This window comes from Stomoxys calcitrans, chromosome 3, assembly GCF_963082655.1.
Source record: "Stomoxys calcitrans chromosome 3, idStoCalc2.1, whole genome shotgun sequence".
Taxonomy (NCBI): domain Eukaryota; kingdom Metazoa; phylum Arthropoda; class Insecta; order Diptera; family Muscidae; genus Stomoxys; species Stomoxys calcitrans.
Window position 1 is genome coordinate 5,216,629 of NC_081554.1, and position 25,538 is coordinate 5,242,166.

The 25,538-nt window shown below is 37.3% G+C and overlaps 1 protein-coding gene across 1 annotated transcript in view; it reads right to left on the minus strand.

Annotated features, from left to right (window-relative positions):
• Positions 1-4,560: 4,560 nt before the first annotated feature.
• The window catches only part of LOC106081284 (putative uncharacterized protein DDB_G0279653), a 337,199-nt gene continuing 316,221 nt past the window's right edge, over positions 4,561-25,538 (minus strand). Inside the window, exons 4-5 of the mRNA XM_059365237.1 lie at positions 6,758-7,065; positions 4,561-6,666 (exon numbers count right to left, since the gene is read on the minus strand). Coding sequence (XP_059221220.1) covers positions 6,552-6,666; positions 6,758-7,065 — 423 coding nt within the window. The 3' untranslated portion in view covers positions 4,561-6,551. The remainder of the gene's footprint in view (positions 6,667-6,757; positions 7,066-25,538) is intronic.

The following is a 25,538-nucleotide window of genomic DNA, read 5'->3' on the forward strand; positions in this document are numbered from 1 at the left end:
GTATAGTATAAGCAACTTCATGTGGCTTCGTTCAGTCAACCTTTTCATTGATATCACACTATAAGTACTTGTTGTATCACCACCAATATCCGATTATATCTGTTTTGATAACCTATAGGAAAACATATATTTTATTATCTTTACTCACTAACACTTGATCTGGTTGAAAAAATAACAGTACCAACTTGTAACAGAAACTGAATTCTACATATCTGTACTCACTGAATGTCGAAAAACGACCAAGCTGGCACGTTTAGTTGTAACTGTGCACTAGAGTTGGGTAGTTCCGGATGGAACTAGTTCATTGGAACTTATCCAAGTAAGGAACTGCTGGAACTAGTTCCATCTCTTTCTTTCTTATAGTTCCATAGTTCCTTGTTTTTTTTTTCCTTTTGTAGACCAGTTGATTGACATGCCATATTTTTCAGCTTCATACAACAACTAAATAAAAGCGTCAACTTTTCCAATAAGCAACAACTGTGTACGTTGTGATTTAGGTGAAAAGAAAATTAATTTTTTGTGGCAACCACATTAAATGAATGTGGGGGCACAAATAAATAAACGTGGTGGCATCCACATATTTTTTTTTTTTTATCAACAAATCTAAATTGTTTGATGCGCTTCGATTCGTGTATTTTCAGCATCGAGTCTTAAGACTTGTTTAAACAAAGTACAAAAAATTAATTTTAAATTCAATTACTTATAAGGTCTGAATATTTGTATCTATATGTACAAATAAGAATACTCATTTTAAGGTGCAAAACAAAATTAAAGCTCTTTGTTTTATTTTGTATGAAGAAAACAAAAAAGGAGATTGCAAATGAAAAAGGAACTGAGGTACTAAGATAAGGAACTAGTTCCTTTTGTAGAACGGAACTAAAAGGAGCTATCACTAACAGGAACTAAAATGCCCACCTCTACTGTGCACGCATCTAGTTTGGACCTCGCTCTGTGTGGCTGCCCAAAAACATTTCCATTCTTCAAGCTTGTAAAGACAGAATTTTCATGCAATTTTCTCTCAAGACAAAGTCTTCATGAAATTGTCTCTCAAGAAAAAAATTTCATAAATTATTGTCTCAAAGACAAAACGTTCATGCAATTTTTCTCTCAAGACAAAATTTTCTCGAAATTGCCTCTCAAGAAAAAATTTTCATACATTTTTTTCTCAAGACAAAATTTTCAAATACGACAAATGTTCCAAGAAATTTCCTCCACAACCAAAATTTTCTTGAAGGAAATATTTTCTATGAACTTTTTTTTCCAAAACGCAAAATTTCAGTGAACTTTTTTTGCTGGGATAACATTCCTATGGAATTTTCACTAAAGGTAAAATTTCTAAATATTTCCATAATATTTGCTTTTTCAGACAGAATTTTTATGAAATGTTCTTTCAAGACAAAGTTTTCATGAAATTATCTCAAAGACAGAACTTTCGTGCAATTTTCTCTTAAGACCAAATTTTTAAAAGTATAATTTCTATTGAATTTTGCCTCAATGGATAATATTGATGAAATGTTCTTTTAAGTTTATTGAAATTTTCTGCAATAACAAAAAATGTTCGAAAATTTTTCTTAATTTTTGAATTTTTGTTCTCGAATTTCTCTGTATTTTTCGTAAATTTTTTAATTTTTTTTTCTATCCACCCTAATGTATGTGTGTACAGATATTAGTAACTCAACTATACATGATATATACTTTAAACTAATAATTAAAACTTAGGTTATTACATAAAACTAAATGAAACAAACTCAATATCTCACCAACTGTCACTCTGCTTTATGTCCAAAGGTGGTAACGAAATACGAATGAGAATGCCGTCCATATGGCTATTAAAACGTATGTCCATACGTGTGTGTGTGTCTGTCTATCTGTCTGTCTGTCCTTTCTCTCGTCATCTAAATTGTCAATTTGAATGTTTATCAATCGAGTGGAGTCTATTATTTTCGATTTAATTACCCCATTCAAGACTAGTGGCAAACATTTTCATATTTCATCAAATCTCCATATCTCAATTTGGTGGATTGGTGTTTTTTGTTTGTTTGTTTGTAAAGCTGTCTATACCCATATTGTTATGTGGGAAACTTGTGCCATGTGATTTACGGCATTGCATTGGAAATCCGCTAAACCTGTCCATTGACGACGTATCAGAGCACAATAACAAATTCTTGGTTAATTTGTTGCAATCAAATGGCGCCATGTACCCTAAGTAATAGACATTAAATTAGCATTAATTAAGGCATTACTCCTCCAGTTGTTGGGCTCTCAGATCCGTTCAAGTCTAGAGTCATCTGTCCAGTGAGATACGAGTGCACAGCTACCGCTGTGATCGGTTGAGTGTTAATGGCTTCTACAAAATGCCAATTGACACTTGCGAATTATGGGTGGAGCAGCTCTGGCCTATTGGTGGCAGAGGGTGCGATAAGCGCAAGCAGGAAGGAAGGGTACTTCTCAATCTTGGAATAGTTTTTTAATTGTAGCCAATTAGGCGATACAATTAAATTCATTGACTATGGAAGTGACTCGTGCACTAGACCAACATCAACACTCACCACATCACTTATCAATGATCTATAAAATCGCTGCTACTGTCAACGTTTTTTGTTTACAAAACTCATTCAGAATGGGGCGTTGAGTTCACAAAAAAAAAGTTAAGAACACAAACACAAGCCACACGATTAGAGTCTGATAAATATTTAATTTGAGCAGTTCATTGAGGGTTCATTGGGAGAATTATGTTAATGTGATAATAATGGCACAACATTTGCAAACAAGGCCTTCCATGAAGGTCAGGATAAAATTAAAATGTTTGTTAACAATGATTTTAATTAAAATAATTATTAAGATAAGAATCGTGAGAGAGATAAGAATTGCTGAGGGGTTTGTGATACATGTACTCGTGTGATGATGAAATTGAGTTAGAAGTTGCTGGTCTTTGTTGTTGTAGACAAATTTTGACAGAGACCTTAGCCATCAAACCTCTCGTTATAATCAAATGTTAACCTGGAGTCTTGCAAATATTTTCTATTTAAAACGCTGTGATACAATTTCAGGGTCATTGTCTGTAAGAAGACATCTTTGGTCCAACAGTCGGAAAGTTTAACCTCCACGAGATAACGTCCATAATGGGTTGAGGCTGATAGATTTCTGCGGCTGCGTTGGCTAGGTCATGTTGTCAGTATGGATGAAGAAGATGATAGATTTCGCCGCGGCAAAAAACATGGTAGTTAGTAGCACCAGATTTCAACATAAAAATATCCACAAAGCCTGTCACCCAATCAAAACACGAGAAACCAAATTTATCACGTTGTGATAGATGGAAGGCATTAATCCAGCGTGTTAGATGTACGATCGATCCGTGGAGCGAATATAGATTCGGATCATTACCTTGTTGCAGCAAAGGTTCGCACCCGTTTGAACATGGCGAGGAAAGTACGATCTGACACTGCACGGAAACTGGAAATTGAAAAGCTGCAATCACAACAAATGGCAGCGTGATACTGCACTCGACTGACCCAACTGTTTGATGAAAGCACTCCTTTTTCCGATGATATAATGGCGCAGTGGCAAACTATTGCCCACTCCATGGAAAATGCCTCAAAATCCGTACTTGGGTACCGGAAGCCTCCTCCAAGAAACCCATGGTACGACCAAGAGTGTCGAGATGCTACTGAAGCCAAGAATGCGGCTTATAGAGCAACATTGCAATCAGTAGCAACGCGCCAGATGAAGGAGAGGTATCGGGAGAAAAGGAGAGAGGAGAAACGTCTATTCCGCAGAAAGAAAAAGGAAATGGAAAGACGTGAGTGTGAGCGAATTGAGATGTATAGGAGTCAGAATAAGTCCGGAAATTCTACCAAAGAATTTAACATCAAACCGATGGCTTTGGGGCAGGCACATTCTCCAACTGCTAGTGTCCGATATTGGCGGCGAAGAGGATACCTTGATGATGGTATAGAATTTTTACCACCTAGTCAGAATGAGGTCCAAGTAGCAGTAACCCGACTAAAGAACAACAAGGCAGCAGGAGCCGACGGGTTACCCGCTGAACTATTTAAGACCGGAGGCGACACGCTGATAAGGCATATGCATCAGCTTATCTGGCTAGAAGAACGCATACCCAATGATTGGAACCTCAGCGACATCGATATCATAGGTCGGTCACCGGAAGTAGTAATTGCAGCCTTTGAAAGAATCGAAAGAGAGTCAGTGAAAATGGGTCTGGCTGTAAATGGAGATAAGACGAAATGGATGGTTTCAGCTCCCAAAAAGCCTTGCACAACCGAGCAGATAAAGAAAATGGAGAAAGTTGGGAACCACAACTTTGAGACAGTCAGTAATTTATCCACCTCGGCACCGCCGTAACCGAAACGAATGACACAAGTTTTGAGATTAAGCGAAGAATAATACTGGCAAACAGATGCTACTTTGGACTAAGTAAGCAGTTTAGAAACATGGCCACCTCTCGACAAACGAAGAACTTCACTTTACAAGACACTGATACTACCCGTGCTGTTATATGGTTCTGAAGCATGGGTACTTGTGAAAGCAGATGAGGCTTGGATTATTTGAGAGAAAGATTCTTCGTAAAATATATGTGACCAGTTTGCGTTAACGGAGAATATAGGCGACGTATGAACCACGAGCTGTATGAACTGTATTACGACGATAGCATAGTTACACGCATCAAAATACAACGGCTGCGTTGGCTAGGTCATGTTGTCAGAATGGATGAAGAAGCTCCAGCAAAGAAGTCTTTTGAATGCAAACACGGTGGTACACTCAAAACGGGAAGACCAAAAGCCCGATGGAAAGATCAAATTGTGGGGGTCACCTCGAAAGTTGATGTCAGAGATTTTAGAATGAGCGCAGAAAATCGAGGCGCTTGGAACGCAATTCTACGTTCGGCTAGTGGAACAAATATTCTGTCATAGCCAATTAAACTATGAAGGTATTCCTATACCCAATGAAAAAATCAAACACGGGGTTATCAAAGTGTTACCTATTGGTTCGTAAAAGTAAATCAACAAGCACGTTTTTGTCAAGTTGACCCTAATGGTTCATTACAGTGAAACAGCACACATATGTTATTAGATCAACCACAAATGTTCATAAATCGACAACAACTTTTTTTTTGTGAACTAAACGTTAGGAACTGTACCTAGGCGCCCACATTCTGTCTAATGTCTGTCTGTCTAGTATACGGTTTTTTCTTAAAGATTGGAAGATTTTTTTGTGTACTGCTGAGAATCGAATCTGGGTGTATCCATCCATCCCCACCTTGTCGTCGCCGACGAGTATGTACATGCAATGTTTTAAGAGTCGCTCAACCTTGATATACAATACATACATGCATTGTGTAGGAATGATGTTGATAGCGAATGGTTAACAAAACCAACTACCAGCGTTCACAAAACTGACACCTTAAGTTGTCAATAATTTCAACAACGCCAGTTTATGACAATGACTCCACAGGTGCATGAATTTGCTACGGCTTTCGGCTATCGGTGTAGATGTTCAGATTAATTGGTTCAGTTTAGGTATGAATAATGAAAATTTTGTTTGCCACTGTTGTTTTGATGCAGGAATATCTTTCCGATGTATAATACATGATCTGCAGAGATTTTGCAAGATGAATGGTTAGAGATTGTTGCGTCATTTCGTAAATTCTAAATGCAGTTCCCTTAGAAAACAGACTTACTAAAATGTAGGTAAATATATAAAGTCAATATAATACAAGATAAGATTATTATATAAGTATATTGTATGTTTTTACTGTAATAGGAGGGAATTGAAAGGATATGCTGCTTTTGCTTATAATATTCTTTTCTTTTTGTTTAATTTTTTTTGCTAAAGAACACTAATAATTAATTCGGGGGTTTTCGTTTGTGTGTTTAGAATTAATTTTATGGAGGGGGTCTTGCCATAATATTGCCACATATATGTATTTGTTTTTTTTTTCGTTTTTTTATAAATTATGTATTGTATATGGGTATGTGTGTATATATAATTGCATAGAGTTTTAATTAATTTTTGTTTTTATCGAAGAAGATATTGTTCAAGAACATTGCACCAATATTGGCTAATTTTTTGTAGATTCCTTCTAAAGTCGTTATTGAGGGTTTTGATAATCCTGTGTGTTTTCTTTTTTCTCTCTCTTTCTTCCTTTATCTCGTTTTTGTTTTTGGGATGAATCAAAAAATTTAACATTACTTAATTTCGAAAAAATCTAATTTTTTAAATTATACTCTGCTTATCGTTTTGTTTGTTTTTTTAATACTTTCAAGTTTTTGTTTATCGTTTATGTTTTAAATTTAATAACATAGTGGGCCTAGGGAAGAGATTTTGTCTCTCTCTCCTTAGGCCCATGGTTGCTCAACTACTATTTTCTTAAACCTTTGAAAAGAAGTTGTTGTTGTAGATGTTATCATCGTCTCTCTTAACGCTTACTTAACTTTGCTAACTTTGTTGGCGTTTCTTTGGGGGTAAGGAAACGCTCAATTATGGCTAAAATCTCGAGCTGTTGTAGTTGCCCTCAGCATTGGCTGGAGGGTTCACCAATCAACAGTGTCCACTTGTCGTTCCTCGCGTCTCGGACAACGACCCAATTTCTTCATATAATTGCCATACTCACAGGTGGGCAGTTTGCAGCGGCCCTCTGTAATGCATCTGGAAAAAAATAACAAAAACGGAAACAAAACACCATGAAAAGAATGAAGCATAATTGTTAAAAAAAATGTTTGTTTATTCCTCCACTTACTTTCTATCATTCATCGAGAAATGTTCCATGCCTCGCTTCAGCCAATCACATCCCATATTACCCGAAGAACAATCGCAACGGCAGAAACCATCCTCCTGCAGTATCTTCTCATACAGATTGGGACAATTGCAATTGAGTATGGTGGCCCTTCTCAGATAGGGTATGTGATTAGTGGCAATTTCTGATGTGGGATCATCGCCATCAAACAGAGCCGATCGTTGTTTGGTCTTATCCACACAATGACATTCGGTGTGATTTACAAATGTCAGACGTTCTATGGATCCTTGGGTTTCATTGAGAGTGATAACCTGTAAAAAAAGAGACAAAAAGTTTTTCACTCATAAAATTGATGTCCTAACTTTAAAGATGTTAGTCATTAATGACGAATTTAATTTAAAGATGCCCTATTTGTTAAGGTTTAATTTCTTTTGGTGAACGATTTTTTTACTTCATTTTAATGATTTTTTTCTTAAATGTTAGTTTAATAATTCATTTACTTTGCGTCAAGGAGAACAAGTAAAAAGGCGTTAAGTTCGGCCGGACCACACTTTGGATACCACCACCTTTCGTCAAAATCCGGTAAAAATGCATACCTTATTCCCCATAGCTATATCGAAATATGTTCTGATTTAGACCAAATACTTATGAGTACAAGTCATTGTTCAATTGTGTATAAAAAATATTGGTTCTTTAAGTAGCTATATCTAAAAATAAACCAATCTGAACCATATACGACACGGCTTTCGAAAAGCCTAACATAAGTCACTGTGTCAAATTGCAGTGAAATCGGATCATAAATGCGCCTTTTATGGGGCCAAGACTTAAAATCGAGATATCGGTCTATATGGCAGCTATATCCAAATCTGGGCCGATTTGGGGCAAATTATAGAAAAATTTCGAAGAGCCAAACACAACTTACTGCACCAAATTTCGGCGACATTGGACTATAAATACGCCTTTTACAGGCCCAAAACCTTAAATCGAGAGATCGGTCTATATGACAGCTATATCCAAATCTGGACCGATCTGAGCCAAATTTTAAAGGATGTCGAAGAGCCTAACACAACTCACTGTCAAACATTTCGGCGACCTCAGACATTAAATTCGCCTTTTATGAGCTCCAAACCTTAAATCGAGAGATCGGTCTATATGGCAGCTATATCTAATTCAGGACCGATCTGTGCCATATTGCAAAAGTATGTCGAAGGGCTTAACTTAGCTCACTTTTCCAAATTTCAGCAAAATCGGATAATAAATGTGACTTTTATGGGCCTTAGACCCTAAATCGGCGTATCGGTCTATATGGGGGCTATATCAAGATATATTCCGATATAGCTCATCTTCAAACTCAACCTGCTTAAGGACAATAAAAAGAATCTGTGCAAAGTTTCAGCTCAATATCTCTATTTTTAAAGACTATAGCGTGATTTCAACGACAGGCGGACGGACATGGCTAGATGGTCTTAGATCTTAGATCGTCATTATAGGGTCGTAAATAGATATTTCGATGTGTTGCAAAGGTAATGCAAAATGAAAATACCCCCATCCTACGGTGGTGGGTATAAAAACACAACCTCTTATTGGAAAACCCTTTAGTAATGTGAGAAAATTCTGTAGTATAGTGGGTATGCCTTAACCCAGTATGCTTAAGACGAGTAAGTCTAATCCTTCATCCTTGTTAGATTTTAGTTTTACTTTTTCCTATTTGTGATCTCTTTTGGAGTTGTTGTTGCAAAAGTAGAACAGGATTTAAGACCCAATGCCCAATGCAGCCAAGTATACAGGCCCACCAACACAAGAACTTTGTACAGAATTTCTATACAACTTAGTTTTTGATCCACCATATGACCACATAGCATATACCTGACTATACAAGGTTTTATTTGCTGGCCAAATTTCTTTAATTTCACTCACCTGCCAACTCCACGCCTAATAAGTCACTCTACGATGTATACGACCTACTCACCCTCCTCATTGATACATAAATTAACTCCTTGCAATATTTTCACTTAATCATCAACATGACCCAGAAAGTTTTTTTAATTTGAAATCTTCTGCAATCGATCACCTATTTAAAATCATTCTACATGGTGTAATGTAAACCGTAGAAACCAAAGCTCTAACCAGCTATTACCTTCATTATGGTAACATTGTGGAAATTTACATAAGATATGGAAGTGTGGCAATCAAGCGAATAAGCTTTGACAGAAGGATGCCAATGTGATGGAAGTTTAGTTGGGAGTTTCTTTTAATTACACACGCCAACTGCACAACACCACATCGTGTGGTAGACGGATCTAATTACGGGCTAAAAAAAAAAACACCAAACGATGAAATGGAAAACCTCAGACACAGAAAAAAATAGACCATGCAAACATGACTTTTTTTGAAGTTTGTGGTATTTTTTTTTGGTTGTTGCTGCTGCCACATGACAGCCAACCTAATTCCAGTGGCAAGCGAGAGAGCTATAGGCATACCTTGTTGGGGGTATAGATCTCTCAACCCCTTTCGTCGTTATTAGCAATGGCAGACAGTTTCACTCGCCTGGCAATTACCAGTTAACATTACACGGCTACTTTATTTGCACACTTACGAGACAGTTAATGAAGATATTTGCCATTTTGCCAGTTGCCAGTGACAGACAGACAGACGGACGGGTAGACACATAACGTTTATGAACTTATTTTGCTTTTGCAGTTTATCTGTCAAAATATGACACGAAACATCGAAAGACGACGCCGGCATGTCTTTGAGAGCACTTCTCCAAAATGAAGAGAAAAACGCCACCATCATCAGTTGCAGCCTCGTCATCTTCATCCTCATCCTCATCAGCCAAGTGTTGTTTTCAATGCGACAAAGACAAACAAATAAACAGATGACAAAACCATGCGACACTTTGCTTCAGACGGACATGCAAACACCAACCGTTGACAGTTTTGCCATTTTGTGAGGAGTTATAAAGTTGAAGCTGAAATTGTTTTTTTTTTGTTTGTTTCTTTTTTTTTACTTCTGCTTTTCTACTTTGTTTTTGTGGTGTTGGTGAAACATATGTCGGACAGATATTGTCCATATAATGGCAATCATAAAAAAAAACAAGCAAACAAACCAACTACTTGTTGTACTTGGCCCAAACTTTTGTTGCATGCAACATGTGCTACATAAGCGGCAACGAGAGAGAATCGCAAAGACAAGGGCCTTGAAAAACACAAATAATTCTAAAAGTTGTCATTAAGGATAAAGTCTAAATTTAAGGAAATTTGCCTTTAGAGAAAATTTTACTAAAATTTTGCCTTGAGAGCAAATTTAATGGAAAATTTCAATAAAATTTTGTCTTTAAAACAAGTTTAGTGGAAATTTTGTCTTTATACAAATTTCATGAAAATTTTGTCTGTTAAAAATATTTCACGGAAATTTTGAGAATCTTATATAAAAAAATCAATTTGTGTTTGTTTGTGTGTTCTTATAGACTCAGAAACGGCTGAACCGATTTTCTTGAAATTTTCACAGATGCTGCATAATGATCCCGTGGTGAATATATGGTACTAAATTTTTTGATATCTGAAGGGGGGGCGGACTCTCCCCCTTACTCTAATTTTCAGAAACGCCAGATCTCGGAGATGGGTGGTGCGAAATTTTTTGTGCTCTTTTATAGTAACCTACAAACAAAAATTTGGTATCCAAATTTCAGATGGGATACCTAGGGGGGGGCGCCCCACCCCAAAACCTACCAAATATATATATATACACCAATCACGACAATATGGGACTCAAATGAAAGGTATTTAATATTAGAAAACGTATCTGATATCCAATTGTCCGACCAAGTGGTTGGGGGGACCTCCCCAACCCCCAAAACACCCCTAAATCGGACATATTTACCGACCATGGCAATATGGGACTCAAATGAAAGGTATTTGCGAGTAGAATACGAATATGATATCCAGATTCGTAGAGTACGAATCTGACCATGGCAATATGGGCCTTGAATGAAAGGTATTTGAGTGCAGAATACGAATCTGATATACAAATGTGGGACCAAGTGTTTGGGGAGCCGCCCCTCTCTATAAGCATACCCCAAAAAGGACAAATTTATGACCAAAAGTAACAGCTGATAACTGACAGAAGAAAGAATTCAATTACAGAGTCACAAGCTGTGAAAAAATTTGTCAACGCCGACTATATGAAAAATCCGCAATTACTTTTTGGGCAACCCAATATTTTAGAGTACAACACGAATCCGATATATATTTTCAGGGCCAAGTCACTGAACGGCCGCCCCATCCCCCAAAACACACCCAAAACACCCTCGAAACCGGTCAAATTTGCCCACCATGGAAATATTGGGCTTAAATGATAGGTATTTGGGCGTAACCCTCGAATCTGATATCAATATTCGGGATCAACTCCCTAAGGGACGTCCCACCCCCATAACAACGCCCAAATAGGACGTATTTGCTCACTATGACAATTTTGGGTCTTAAAGGGAGTGAATCTCGATATTGATAGTATTTAGGGCCCATATCCCAAACCGGACATATTAGTTGACTTTTGCAATAAGGGGTTTAAATGAAAAATATATGAGATTAGAAAGCGACTATGATATTAAATTTGGAGGTTCAAATGACTGTATAGAAAATGTCAAGGAAGTTTTGTCTTTAGAGAAAATTCATGAACATTTTTTCTTAAGAGAAAATTCCATAGAAACTTTATCTTTAGGGAAATTTCATGAAAATTTTGTCTTTAGAGAAAATTTTATGGAAAAATTATTTTAAGCGGAAATGGAAACTTTGACTTTAGAGATTATTTAGTCTTAAGAGAAAATTTTACAAAATTTTATCTCTTAAAAAATTTTTTTAAAAAATTTTGGGGTTTAGAAAAATTTTATCAAAATTTTGCATTCTGAGAAAACTTCATTACATTTTTTTTGTCTTGAGAACATTTAAGAGACAATGGAATGGAATTTTTTCTAGAAAAACTTTGTAATTTCTCTGTCTTTAGAGAAAATTTCTTAGAAATTTCGGCATTAGAGTTAATTTTATGGAAATTTTGTCTTTAGAGAAAATTTTTAGGAAATTTTTGCCTCAGCTTTATTTCATCAAAATTATTCTTCAGATGATTTCATTAAAATTATGGATTTAGGAATAATTTCATTAGATTTGGGTTTTAGGGAAAATTCAATGGAAATTTTTCTGTAGTAGAAAAAATTGGATGAAATGTTTCTCCAGTTTAACTTTTTGATCATTTTTGGTCTCTGGAGAAAATTTAAGGGAAACATTTGACGTTTTAGAAAAAAATCATGGAAAATTTCTATTTGGAGACCATATTGTTCGTCGCTTTGAGAGCCATTAGACTCTTAAGACCTTACAAGATGATGTTTAACCATGCTCTCCATTACCTCTGAGAAAGCCAGCATATCCCAAGTAGCCTGTAATTCGCAGGGTTGTTTGCTTTACGCTTCTTGGGGATCGACTGAAAGGTAAGCATGGTTGAAAAGTTTTCATAATAGACGAGGGATCGTCAAAGAACACTCTCGCGGGAGAAATATTGATATGCCATCCAGGGCTGGGGTTTTATTGTATTTACTTTGATATTCTCAAGAACTGTTTAACTTTCATATGTTCGAAAATGCTGGTATACGTATTGGTTCGAGAAGTTGACCACAGTACTTTTCGAACCCCGGTGGATGGGGTGATAGAACCTCATTTCTTTTTGTCGACATAGCACTGGTTGATCCGAAAAACAACGCCAAGTTTTTTAACCCGTCAATTAATTGATCATCTCGGGAGTGAATGGGCGATTGCTTGGATACGTGGTAATCGATTTGATGAACAACCATCATAATTTATCATGGACAAAGTAAAGAATGTCATCCGCAGCGCCATGAAGTGTGTGGTGGTCGACCCTTAATAAATCTATACATTGATACTAGAGAATCTGTATATACTGGGAATTGAGTACCTGACTAAAATCCTCAACCTGACTCTGGACGCTCTTACAGTTCCCGATGTTTGTAGAATGGATAGAGTGATTCCGCCAATAAAACTAGGAAAGGATTTAATTAAGGAAGGGTAGAGCAGACCGTGCTGAAAAATTTTAATGTTCAAACCAAAAGGGTAATCTGTCTCTGGACACTTTCCCATGTCTTAATAAAAATGGGCAGAGTGATCCTCTTACTGACGCCGGATTCGAGCATGGAAAAATCGCAAAAACCCATTTCCTTTCTTTTGCTAGTAGTTAAGATACCTGAGGCACTACTCCTCCCGAGCTTTGTTGGAGAACAACTATGTGCTGAGCACCAGCAAAGATTTGGACAATGTCTTTGCACCCCATCACAGCACCAATATGCGAAGGTCTCAACCAGATCAAGCCGTGTCATGTGGCAGTTTTCGCGGCTTTATATTCAGCTTGAGAACATAGCAAACACGTAACAGACTAAAACCTTCGCAAGTCGTCTTTCGAAAAATTTCATAAAAAATTTCTATGCTTCAAGGCCTTCCTTGCAGGCCACTACTCTTTCGATGGCACCACTGCTGTTTGGCTGTTATGTCGATCATAATGAAATTCAATGCATATCAACATCATCATTATCACCGGCAATTTCGTGTTGCATTTGATGGGGTGTCGGAGTGTCGCTGCTGTTTTAAACACCAAATGGGGTTTGTTGTGGTTTTAAGCAGTCCCCCGCCCCCCAACGACATGCGTTTACCAGCAGCAGCTTCTTGTAATGTGAGGCCATTAATAGGCCTCATATAATTACCACTCATTTAGGCCTAATGGCCATAATGATTGAAGATCTTGTTGCTTCAAATGAATTTCCAGCGTTGTTTCTCAAGAAAAACGAAAAGCTAGGGAAAATAAAGTCATTAAATGCATAATCCTGCTGAGCCACTGCAACGAATGGCGGATATGGTGGCTGTGGTGGACAAGTTGATGACATGATGATGAGACTGCCACTTTACTTTTTCCATGAAAGTGTAGCAAAATTGCCATTTGGGTCAGATAAATGGATGACCATACCGCATGCCATGACCAAGTTGTCCCAAGTTTAAAACAAAAATGGGCATTTTATATGCCTCCTCCCCTCCCACTTCCCACCTGAATAGGAATGGTTTGCATTGTCTGCAGTCCAGTGTCTGTCGGCGGCAGTGGTGTTATGCTTTTATGACACTCTCATCATAATTAATTCATTAAATATTTATGAAGCTCATGTGTTGAACATGAAGCCACTCCATCAAATTGGGCAGCAGGATGAGGGCAACAGGCATAGATATTGCCAGTTTTGTTTGGTTTTATATTAACTGTAATAGTATTTATGACCAAATCCTCAAACCCCCCTCTGCCTACGCCCCTGGGGTTTTTTGTTTGTTTCATTGTCGGTTGGTAAAAATGAACAACCGGTCCAGTTGAAAGATCAAAATGCATCAAATGCCTCCATTCATATGCAAATTAATTGTTTCATTTGCAGCTGTATCCCCTTGGCGCTTGACAATAGCTCTCATCTTAGGCAGCCGCCAGCAAAAATTTCCATTTATTTTTGTTTTATCAACATGAAATGTGTCCACAATTAGAATGACAATTCCGTAACGAATAAATTAGAGTTGTGAGTTCTGAGAAGACTTTATGCGATTTTTATGTTTTTGTATCAATTATCTGGCATGTCACAAATGTTGACATCATCATTTTTCATGAAATGCTATTGAATTCCTGGAATCGCTTAAATACAATGTAGGGTGTTAAAAGAAAATGTCTCACAGATGCATTTATAATTGAAAGAAGCATCAATAGCACACAACAAAATGAAGGGTGGGAAATTGCAATTTGGGGTGAAGGTTCTAGCTTAGCAGAGGCAAACCCCCAAAGTATTTGGTAAAGCCCCAATAAATGGCTTCCTTTGCTTTTTTTAGGTATTTTGCAGGCCTAAGCCACTTTCACTTAATGATATAGCTGTAATTTGGCATTATGAGGGGTATAGACAATTTGCTTTCAAACATTTATAATATCGGTCTGCGCTTGAGCATAACCGATAACTGAATGTACGTTATAACCATACCACGCCGTTTGAGTTTATTGCCTACTTCTTATGTTAGTTGGCCGAAACTTCGAATTTGGGTCCTTAGTGAATAAAAGTCCTAGTTGCCGAAATTTGTTCATATGGGTCTTCGTTTTGTTATGGCTCCTATATCCCATTATGAATCTAAACCCCAAGTTGACCTATATTGAAAAATTGTCAATGGTGTCAGTGAGGTGTAACCAACTTCTCCATTCCCCGAGGTATGGAGAAGTTTGAGGGGTCACAATGTCTGACGTCCATGACTAAGATGACAACAATGACCCACTGCTGACTACGGTGGCATAGCACCATGCAACTTATCCAGTATGACAACATTCCCGTATCTTGTTATGCTGTTGGTTACACCTCATTGACACCGTTGACTATTCTTCAATATAGGTCAACTCTTGCCCGCAAATATTGTCATACCAGTGCCGGTCAATGCTTTGTTCAGATCGATGAAGTCTTGGACATCATAAATCGGAAGGATAAAATGATAGACTCCTGGGCGCGAAGCCGACCGACAATATGCTCTTCTCAGCAGTCACAGCTGCAGTGCGCTTACTAACCTTCGCACACCACATGAACGTGGAGGACTGGCTTCCTTAATAAACCATTAGCTGGCCCGGTGTGTGGTGCGGTGGTTCCCTGACTTCTGTCCTTAATTGTGGATACTCTTCTCTCAAAGCCCATTGATTTGAGCTCCATATTTGTCTAAGCGATCTTCATGTTCTTTTGGGAGTACTGCCGAAAGTGAAGCGGCCCCCCTGATACTTAGCTCTAAATCAGGATATCAGATTCGTACTTTTCCGCCAAAGACCTTATATTGGATACTCGTATTATCATGGTCCTGTCAGATGTCACCTTGGGGAAATTGGGGTGTGGGGAGCTGGTCAAAACCCTGGGAGAACCCTCACAAATGTCGCCTGCATTAGGAGAGGATACACTACCACTGACAATTTTTATACCCACCACCGAAGGATAAGGGTATATTCATTTTGTTACTCCGTTTGCAAAACATCGAAATATCCATTGCCGACCCTTATATATACTCTTGATCAGCGTAAAAATCTAAGACGATCTAGCCATGTCCCTCCGTCTGTCTGTTGAAATCACGTTACAGTCTTTTAAAATAGAGATATTGAACTAAAACTTTGCACAGATTCTTTTCTTGTCCATAAGCAGGTTAAGTTCGATGATGGGCTATATCGGACTATATCTTGATATAGCCCCCATATAGACCGATCCACCGATTTAGGGTCTTAGGCCTATGAAAGCCACATTTATTATCCGATTTTGCCGAAATCCAAAGTTCGGTCCGGCCGAACTTAACGCCTTTTTACTTGTTTCCTGATGCTGTATTCCCTTGGCACCAGGATTCGAATCCATGCCTTCATCATCTTAGACGGGTATGCTTATCTCTGCGCTGGGACAGGCTCCCTTTACATCTCTATATTGATACTAGACATAGGTCCTCATCCTGCCTCTAAACACTCTCATAGTACATATCAATGAGTGCTGTCCGATTCAAGTTTTTAGCTCATTGATAAGGAGCCTCCTCTTTATAGCCGAGTCGGAACGGCGTGCCGCAGTGTGACACCTCTTTAGAGAGAAGGTTTTACATGGCATAGTGCCTCATAAATGTCGCCAGCATTAGAATTGGATAAACCACCACTAAACATTTTTCCGGATCATCCCGCCGGCATTCGAACCGTGTCATAAGCGGCTAACCTCAGCCCTGGGGTGGGCTCCCTCTACATCTCTACATTGATACTTGACCGAGGTCCTTATCATGTCTTTAAACACACTCTCATAGTTCCCGATGTCTCTAAAATATCATTATTCATGTCAAGTATGGCCCTGATCGTTACAAACCAAACTGATACAGCTCTTATATAAACTTGTCTTCTGATTTGATTTCTTGATTACATACAGACAAAATTTCTTACCATGTGCTTCTTCTTATGTGCTTCACTCCACCCCAATGTCCATTCCCCTAGGCAAGCCTCAATGAACATTTAAATTTCATTATTTATATTACAAGCAATAAATTCCAATGGAAATGTGAACAAATTAATTATTAGTTATTGCTAATTGGAATTTTATTGAAATTTTCATAATTAAAATGATATTTGTAGTAGGCCATATTAGAATTTAGGTGTTACAATAATAGCCAACCTAACAACATAATGACCATTTAAGTGGTCTAATAAAATAAACAAATTGGTTGGTGGCAAATGGTGTGGTCGAAAGTGCCACAAATATGTAAATTTGTTAAAGGTAAACACTCACCCACACTCAAAGCCTATTAAAATGGGCAGAAATTCACTAAGAGTATTAAATTTTAAATGCTGTAAGACTTTCCATAGATTTTCCATAGCATACCATCAGGTTTGGAGGCAGAGGTGAAGCTATTTGTATACCCTCCACCATAGGATGTAGTCATTCCGTTTGTAATACCTCGATGTATTGATCTGAGGCCATATTGTTTCAGATTTGGATATTTCCCCCATATGAAACGATCCATTGTAATGACTTCTTTAGCCCCTAGAGTGTGAAATTATTATCCGATTTGGTTTAAATTTCGCACAATGCCTTCTACTGCAATCTCCAACATTCGTGTCAAGTATAGTCAGAATTGGTCCGTAACCTCGATTTGACTTCTTGAGCAACTTTGGGATTATTTACTGCCTATCTACCTCTTAAGATAATTCGACAAAAAACTTGACGAATGCGATCCATGGTGGAGGGTATATAAAATTGGGCCCAGCCGAATTTAACACGCTTTTAATTGTTGTTGTCTTCTCTTTTCACTATGTGCACTAATATTACTTTTAAAACAATTTGAATAACCATAAACGCAGCCAAGAATATCAAAAAATTGTCTTCAATCAGATTTTCAGAAACTTGCCTATGGCGTAGGCTTTCAGCAACATTGTCAACAAAATATTTTGCTTAGATCACCCTAAAGCTGTAAAATATATTATCCCCCTGCCTGCCTTGAAGCGCTATGATTAAGTGCCCTGAATTACCATATAAACCCCTCTCAATTTGTATAACCCTATGTTTGAACGATGATGCGCCCAAAGAAATGATGACAAACATTACCTGCAGGAACAAGCCTTGAATGAAAGTGAATTCATGTGGAAACTTTCGCTTATGAAGAAAAATACGGCAGATATTTGTTTAACACACTTTCGCATCCGTTGCACACTTTACTCAGCTCACTGCATCAGGTTTTTGTTTCTCTTTACAGCATCATTTCCCCATGTGAGTGCTTTAATTTTGTTCTTTGTGAGCAAAACGCGACAAAGGATGTTGGGAAATTACTTTGCTAAATTGCTACGGCATCTTTGCGTGGCAGTAGGTGGTCGTTTGGGTAGGCGGAAGCTTGAAGCATGGACGACAGACACCCTTAAGGGACTTAAAGGAATTTAACATTTACAATTTATGTAGCAACATTAATATTTAAAACATTAAACGACAAAGGAAAGGCAAGAGATGGGAAATGCCGCCTATATTGCAACCGTAATGTAATCCCAAAAAGCTACTTGGTGTTAAGTTGGGAGTTTTCTCTCAGCAGATTACACTATGCCAGGTACCACTCGTGTTGTTATATATATCCGAAGCATGGGTAATTGCGAAAGCAGACAGAGAATATTGCTGTCGTATGAACTACAAGCTACTCCATATGTCCAATCCCAGTTCCATAGGGTATATACTCAAGCCCTCGTGGTAATCTAGTCTCTAGGCATCCATATAGAAGCCTATGTACCTCTTACATGTTTTCATGGACATTGAAGTTGCAATTATCTCTACCAGTTTTCTATCAGTGGTTCAATACATTCCAATGGGTATTCCAGACTAACTGAGATAGTGGGCATTCCCTAAAGGATATGACATTATTGTTTTTGTAAGAGTTTGTTGTGTCTTCATCCTTAATTCTTTCACGGGGTTTTGAATATCCAGACCCTGAAACTCTGCGACTTGACTGTGGTTGTAAGTCGAGTACCATTGGCTGGGCAGATTAACATTTCACGTGCGTTGTGTGGCCCCAGATTAGAAGGGAGACACACGTTCTGCATGTTGGCATTAATTCCAATAGGATTTGCGGGCTATGCACCTGCCGGAACTTAGTTCATAGGGACCTACTCTGATTTGTCGAGGTTGGTTATGATGCTATGGGTAGATGTTCTACGCTTCCGCTACCGTGATCTCGTGAAAGCTATTTAGACCCGAATGATATGCTGCTTGATTAAAAGGTTCTCTCTTGTAGCGCTGAAACTCTCGATCTATATCATGTAGATCCGAACTTACGTTTTTGGGATGCCCATTCTCTAACTGATGAATTAGATTGCTGATGCGATAACAGCCCCGTGGATGTATTGTTTGTCTCCTGATGCTGGAGGTCCACTTTATTCCACTACATTTCACTGGTGTTGCATATTTTACGACTTCTCGGACAATTGTTTTTTAAATAGTCAACAAGGTTTTTTTTTGTCAGCACCTGCCTTTCAGTGCCTGTCAGCACTTGCCTTTTAGCTGTATTTGAATGACTTGATTACCCTGTTCTATTTCCGAAACTCACAAATTGCAGAAGAATTTGCTGAGGGCCTAGACATTTGAGACTGTCGAATGGGACATCAAGTGTTTTGGTATAGTTGGCAATCGGAATTTTTGCCCCAAAGACCCTCACATTCAGCTGACGGCGTATTTCTGCCTTGCATGCAGTGAATAATACGGCTGAAGATTTATTGGGAGATATGTTAAAATTTCTTGCAGAGATGTAAGCGGCATGATCGACAAGATAGCGATTTAACCTATAGCAGATGTCATAAACGCAAAGATCTTAAGCCATGATCATTCGCACATGAAACGATCTCCAAGCTGCCCAGAGGGAGCGAAGCAAATTTTAGGTTGGGCTTAAGCAGTGCTGTAACTTCATATTGGGTAACACCCCGTTTCACTTTAGGGGCATAGACTTTCAAAGTTCCACATATGATTCGATCTAACGTTTCGGTCGTGGCTGGAGGGACGTGTTGGGAATTTCCCCAAAAGGCGTGACCTTGGCTAAGCGTGAAAATTCTTCCTTGCTTCAATCCTTTCTAGGCTTTGGTAGTGGCATCATTTTTCCCATTATTCGGACATATGGACTTATAACGGAACGTAGTTTTATAGCCCAAAGTAGGTAGTCCTATAACCGAAAATTGTCTTATAATCGAAAGTTGTCTGACAACTGAACGTAGTATTCAAACGGAACGTAGTTTTACAACAGAACATAGTCTTACAACAGAACGTAGTCTTACAACAGAAGGTAATCTTAAAACAGAACGTAGTCTAACAACAGAACATAGTATTATAACTATAACGTGGACTTATAACCCAACTTACTCTTATATCAAAACGTAGTCTTTTATTCAAACGTAGTCTTATATCCAAACGTAGTTTTATATCCAAACGCAGTCCTATATCCAAACGTAGTCTTATATCCAAACGTAGTCTAACATCCAAACGTAGTCTTATATCCAAACGTTGTCTTGTATCCAAACGTAGTCTTATATCCAAACGTAGTTTTATATCCAAACGTAGTTTTATATCCAAACATAGTCCTATATCCAAACGTAGTCTTTTATCCGAAACTAGTCTTATATCTAAACGTTGTCTTATATCCGAAAGAAGTCTTATATCCGCAAGTAGTCTTACATCCAAACGTAGTCTTATATCCAAACGTAGTCTTGTATCTAAACGTAGTTTTATATACAATCGTAGTCTTATATCCAAACGTAGTTTTATATTCAAACGTAGTCCTATATCCACACAAAGTCTCATATCCGAAAGTAGTCTTATATGTAAACGTTGTCTTATATCCAAACGTAGTCTCATATCAAAACATAGTCTTATATCCAAACGTACTCTTATATCCAAACGTAGTCTTATATCTAAACGTAGTCTCACATCGAAACATAGTCTTATATCCTAGCGTTGTCTTACATCCAAACATTATCGTATATCCAAACGTAGTCTCACATCAAATCGTAGTCTTATATCCAAACGTAGTCTTTCATCCAAACGTAGTCTAACATACAAACGTAGTCTAATATCCAAACGTTGTCTTGTATCCAAACGTAGTCTTATATCCAAACGTAGTCCTATATCCAAACGTTGTCTTATATCCGAAAGTAGTCTTATATCCAAACGTTGTCTTATATCAAAACGTAGTCTCACATCAAAACATAGTCTTATATACAAACGTACTCTTATATTCAAACGTAGTCTTATATCCGATGTAGTCTTATAGCCAAACATAGTCTTATATTCAAACGTAGTCTTTTATCCAAACGTAGTCTTATATCCAAACGTAGTCTTACATTCAAACGTAGTCTTACATCCAAACGTAGTCTTACATCCAAACGTAGCCTTATATTTTAATGTAGTTTAATAGCCAAACGTAGTCTTATATCCAAACTTAGTCCTTTATCCAAACGTAGTCTTATATCCATACTTAACCCTTTATCCAAGCGTAGTCTTATATCCAAATACTCTATAATCAAAACGTAGTCTTGTACCCAAACGTAGTCTTATATAGAAACGTAGTCTTATATCCAAACGTTGTATTATAACTGGATGTAGTCTAATAGCCTAAAGTAGTCTTATAACTGAACGTAGTCTATAACCAAATAGCTGAAAGATTCTTATAATCATACGTAGTCTAATAGCCTAACGTAGTCTAATAGCCTAACGTAGTCTTATAACCGATGGTAGTTTTATAACCCTACGAAGTCTTATAACCCAAAGTAGTCCAACATCTGAACGAAGTCGTATAACGGAAGGTATTTTATAACCGAACAAAGTCTTAAAACCCAGATTAGTCTTACATCTGAACGTTTTCTTATAACCAAACGTAGTCTTATAACCAAACGCAGTCTTATAACCAAACGTAGTCATATAACCAAACGTAGTCTTATAACTGGATGTAATCTGATAGCCTAAAGTAGTCTTAAAACTGAGCGTAGTCTAATAACCGAACGTTTCTTATAATTAAACGTAGGCTCCAAACCGAATGTAGTCTTATAACCGAAAGCAGTTTTATAGCCGAACAAAGTCTTATATCTCAAAGAAATCTTACATCCGAACGCATTTTTATAACCGAAAGTAATCTTATAACTGAACGTAGTCTAATAATACCGGGCGCCTCGGTTCAGGGGTCGTGGGTTCGATTCCCACCAGAAGCCTTGGTCTGTCGCTACTGTGGTATAAAAATGGACGTAAAATTGTCTAAGTGAGTCTGTAAAGGACTGCCACTCTTACCTAACCTAACCCAATAATCGAAAGTAGTCTAATAACCGATTGTAGTTTATAACCAAATGTAGTCTTACAGATAAATGTAGTCTTATTACTAAATTAAGTCATATAAATAAATTTAGTCTTATAACTAAACATACTAGGCGAATGGAGTCTTATTACCGAACAGAGTCTTATAAGCGAATGTAGTTTTATAACCGGTCCTATAACCTTTAGTAGTGTTATTGTCTTGTCATAAGTGGGGCTATGAGAAACACGCCGGCGTTCGGGTTAGCTTTGAACATCAGGCCCATAGACATGCAGATAAAGTATGAGGCAGCACTCGCGTCTAAGATACTTAAGATGATGGTAGTATGGATTGAAGGTAGGAGCAGGTCCCACCATCGCACAGTGGGCCAAATGGCAAAAAAATTGGAAATAAGTCTACAACTTTTTATCTGTTGATTTTAGCCATACAAAATGTTCTAGACATTTGTAGAGGAGGACATAGGCTTTCAGAAAAGTGCTGTTGTTGGTCCATATCTTTAATACAGGGTGAGCTACAGGGTGTCAAAGTTGACCACTTTTGACTTCTCCAAGCTTCTGGGGGCCATAACTTTTGATCTACTCAACCGATTTACATGATTTAGGACTCTAGAGAAAGAGCTTGACAAGATCTAAAAAACTTATGCATAAAGTACCATGCCATCGTGTACTGTTAAGGAGTTATGAATTGTTTAATTTTAAAATATGAAAATTTGGCCTTGGTTTTTTTCAGTGTTTTTTAAATAACTCCGTCAATTTTAAAGCTATAAACTTCATACTTCACACAAATTATGCCAGCATATGTGTGCATAAAATACAAAAGGAATCACGTGAATATCTTTGGCGGTTTAAAAATGGCATCGTTTTCAATATGAAAAATATTTTTTTTGTCAAAAAATTGCAAAATTTTTCAAAAAAGATACTCCCATTTCCTTTAAGTTTTCGCAAACTTTGGCCGTCAAAGCATTATCATTTCTTTCCATTTTCACAAAGTCGAGGTATTAAGAAAAGTTTTAAGTGCTAATTTGGCTAATTTCGATATCAAACAACACCGTTATCTTAAGACCAAAATGGCCAATTTTTTTACTAAACTTCAAAAGTTTCTCACTGGAAAAAAAGTTCCACGGGGATTTTTTCGCTTTTTTTGAACTTAAATGAAAGCTTAAAATGTTCCCAACATTTTAAGGTATGTCTCGCCATATCCTAGCCATAAATGAGATCGTAGCGATCAAAATACTGAAAAAAGTCAATTTTCAAGTAGTGCTATATTCATTGCTAAAAAACAAGTATTACGTCACATTTTATTGCAAAGATGTTAAATAAACTTTTATTTGGTAACACTTCTTCTACAAAACACAAAAAGAATCATGGAAATATCTCTATTCTATTCCATTTTATGGAACCGGCAATAAAAAAGTCAATTTTTCAAAAAAGTCGAATTTCCCAAATTTTGTTTTTGTTGTCCTAATTGCACATGACACACTATAGCCATATTTACGCAACATACCTTATCGTAAAGGAAATTTTCATACCTTTCCAACAATGTATAAAACATTTCTCAACTCGGATTCTATCTACTCTAAAATTCATTTACACTTCATTAAACTCTATATAAAAATGTCTATTTGTGAAATGGAACCTTATATGGGGCCTACACTAAAACATTGATAGATTTGCCCAGGGTTTACAATACAAATGTGTTAGAATAAAAAAAGGTCTCCTGCCAAAGTTTAAAAAAATTGGAATAAAAATATGTGTTTTAGAGCGAAAACACTTCGCATCGGCGTGCGTTTATATGTATATTAGCTACTCCCAAAATAAAAAAGCATTTTAGTTTTGTATTATTTGATTTTATTCTCTACCAAATAATCTAAGGTATCAAAATTTAAAAGCTCTTTAATTTGAATGGCATCGGGATCGTCCTTATCTATATCGTCACATATTTTTGGTAGCCATTTAGTTCTGATGCTGTATAGTACCGGATCAGACGATAACAATAAATATTGAAGTAAATCATAATTTTGGTTAAATTTGGTGCTCTTTCGGGTATTGAAAAGCCGGAACTGTTTAACATCTCTATTACGGGATTCCTGAGCTTCTTCTGTAAGTTCTCCTAACGGAAGTATGTTGTATTCCACAATTTCCTTGCCATGATGTAAGACTTTATGTACTGTCGGTGTTAAAGCTTTCCACGAATATAAATCAGATAAAATGTTTTTTGTGTCATTACTATAAGCTTCAAATTTGGTTGAATTTATCATCTTTTTGCTATTGATTACAGCCAAAATCACTTTGAATCGTCTTAGCAAGTGTTCATCAAGACCGGTTATTTTAGATGTCGATACGGGGTCCTCAAAAAACCGCCTTGCCGAGTTGCCATCATTTGTGCTTCCGTATCCGTAAAGAGGTTTATCTATTATAAGTCCCTTTTGTTTAAACTCCAACTGGATTCGATTCTTCTCTTCCTGCCTCATTTTGTGAAGATCTTGGTTGTTTCTAGCAGAGACATCGCGGTTTCCAGGGCTAGTCCGATATTTAAGGTCATACGATAAATGCAAACAATACTCCATGAATCGAATTCTACAGTGCAGGGGCGAAATACCGAAATTGAGCGCATTTTCGTTTACTAAATTTTCATCAGACTTGTCCTCGAATTGCCCATTCTTCTTGCCACAAATATTGCATCTCCAATTGGACATAACGCCAGTTAATGCGTTTGCCACCTTTCCATCGATCATAGTGAGTTGTAGTTGAAACGAAACTTTTATATTTCTTCCCAATTGGTTTATAACAATCATGGGTAATGCAGCAATTTCTTCCTTTATTTCGTTCACCAAAGATCGTGTTGTGTTCCGGTCTTCCTTTGTATACTCAAACCGAATTGGGCGACATAAATATTTTGACCCAGGTGTTCTATTTATCCATATATCTTGAAATGCATTTTCTTTCGATGATGAAGATTGGTCCTTGTACAATCTCATTCTCAATGGTACTAATGATGCCATGAAAATTGATGCGAAGTTGGTATCTATTTCTGTTTGTTGCTTATATTCGGAAAATCCAGATGATCCATCACAACCCCATTTGCTGATCAAAACCACTTCGGAATTATTACATGTGTTCAACTGTTCTTCAGTAAAATTAGAAATAATTCTAACAGCTGTATTTTCAACAAGATCAGCAAGTTTCACTCTTGCTTTTAATTCGTCCACGTATATATTTGATGGCACCATTTTCGTCCTGGTGTTGTACAATTTATGTTTTGAGGGTAAACAACCCCATCCTTTTTCACGAAGAGCCTTCCTCATTGTTGAGTATTTGTTTCTTGAGAGGCCTAGGTTCAAAATCAGGGCCAGTGCATCTTCCTCCGTGAATTCTGTAGTCGATTTTGGAGTTGGAATACTT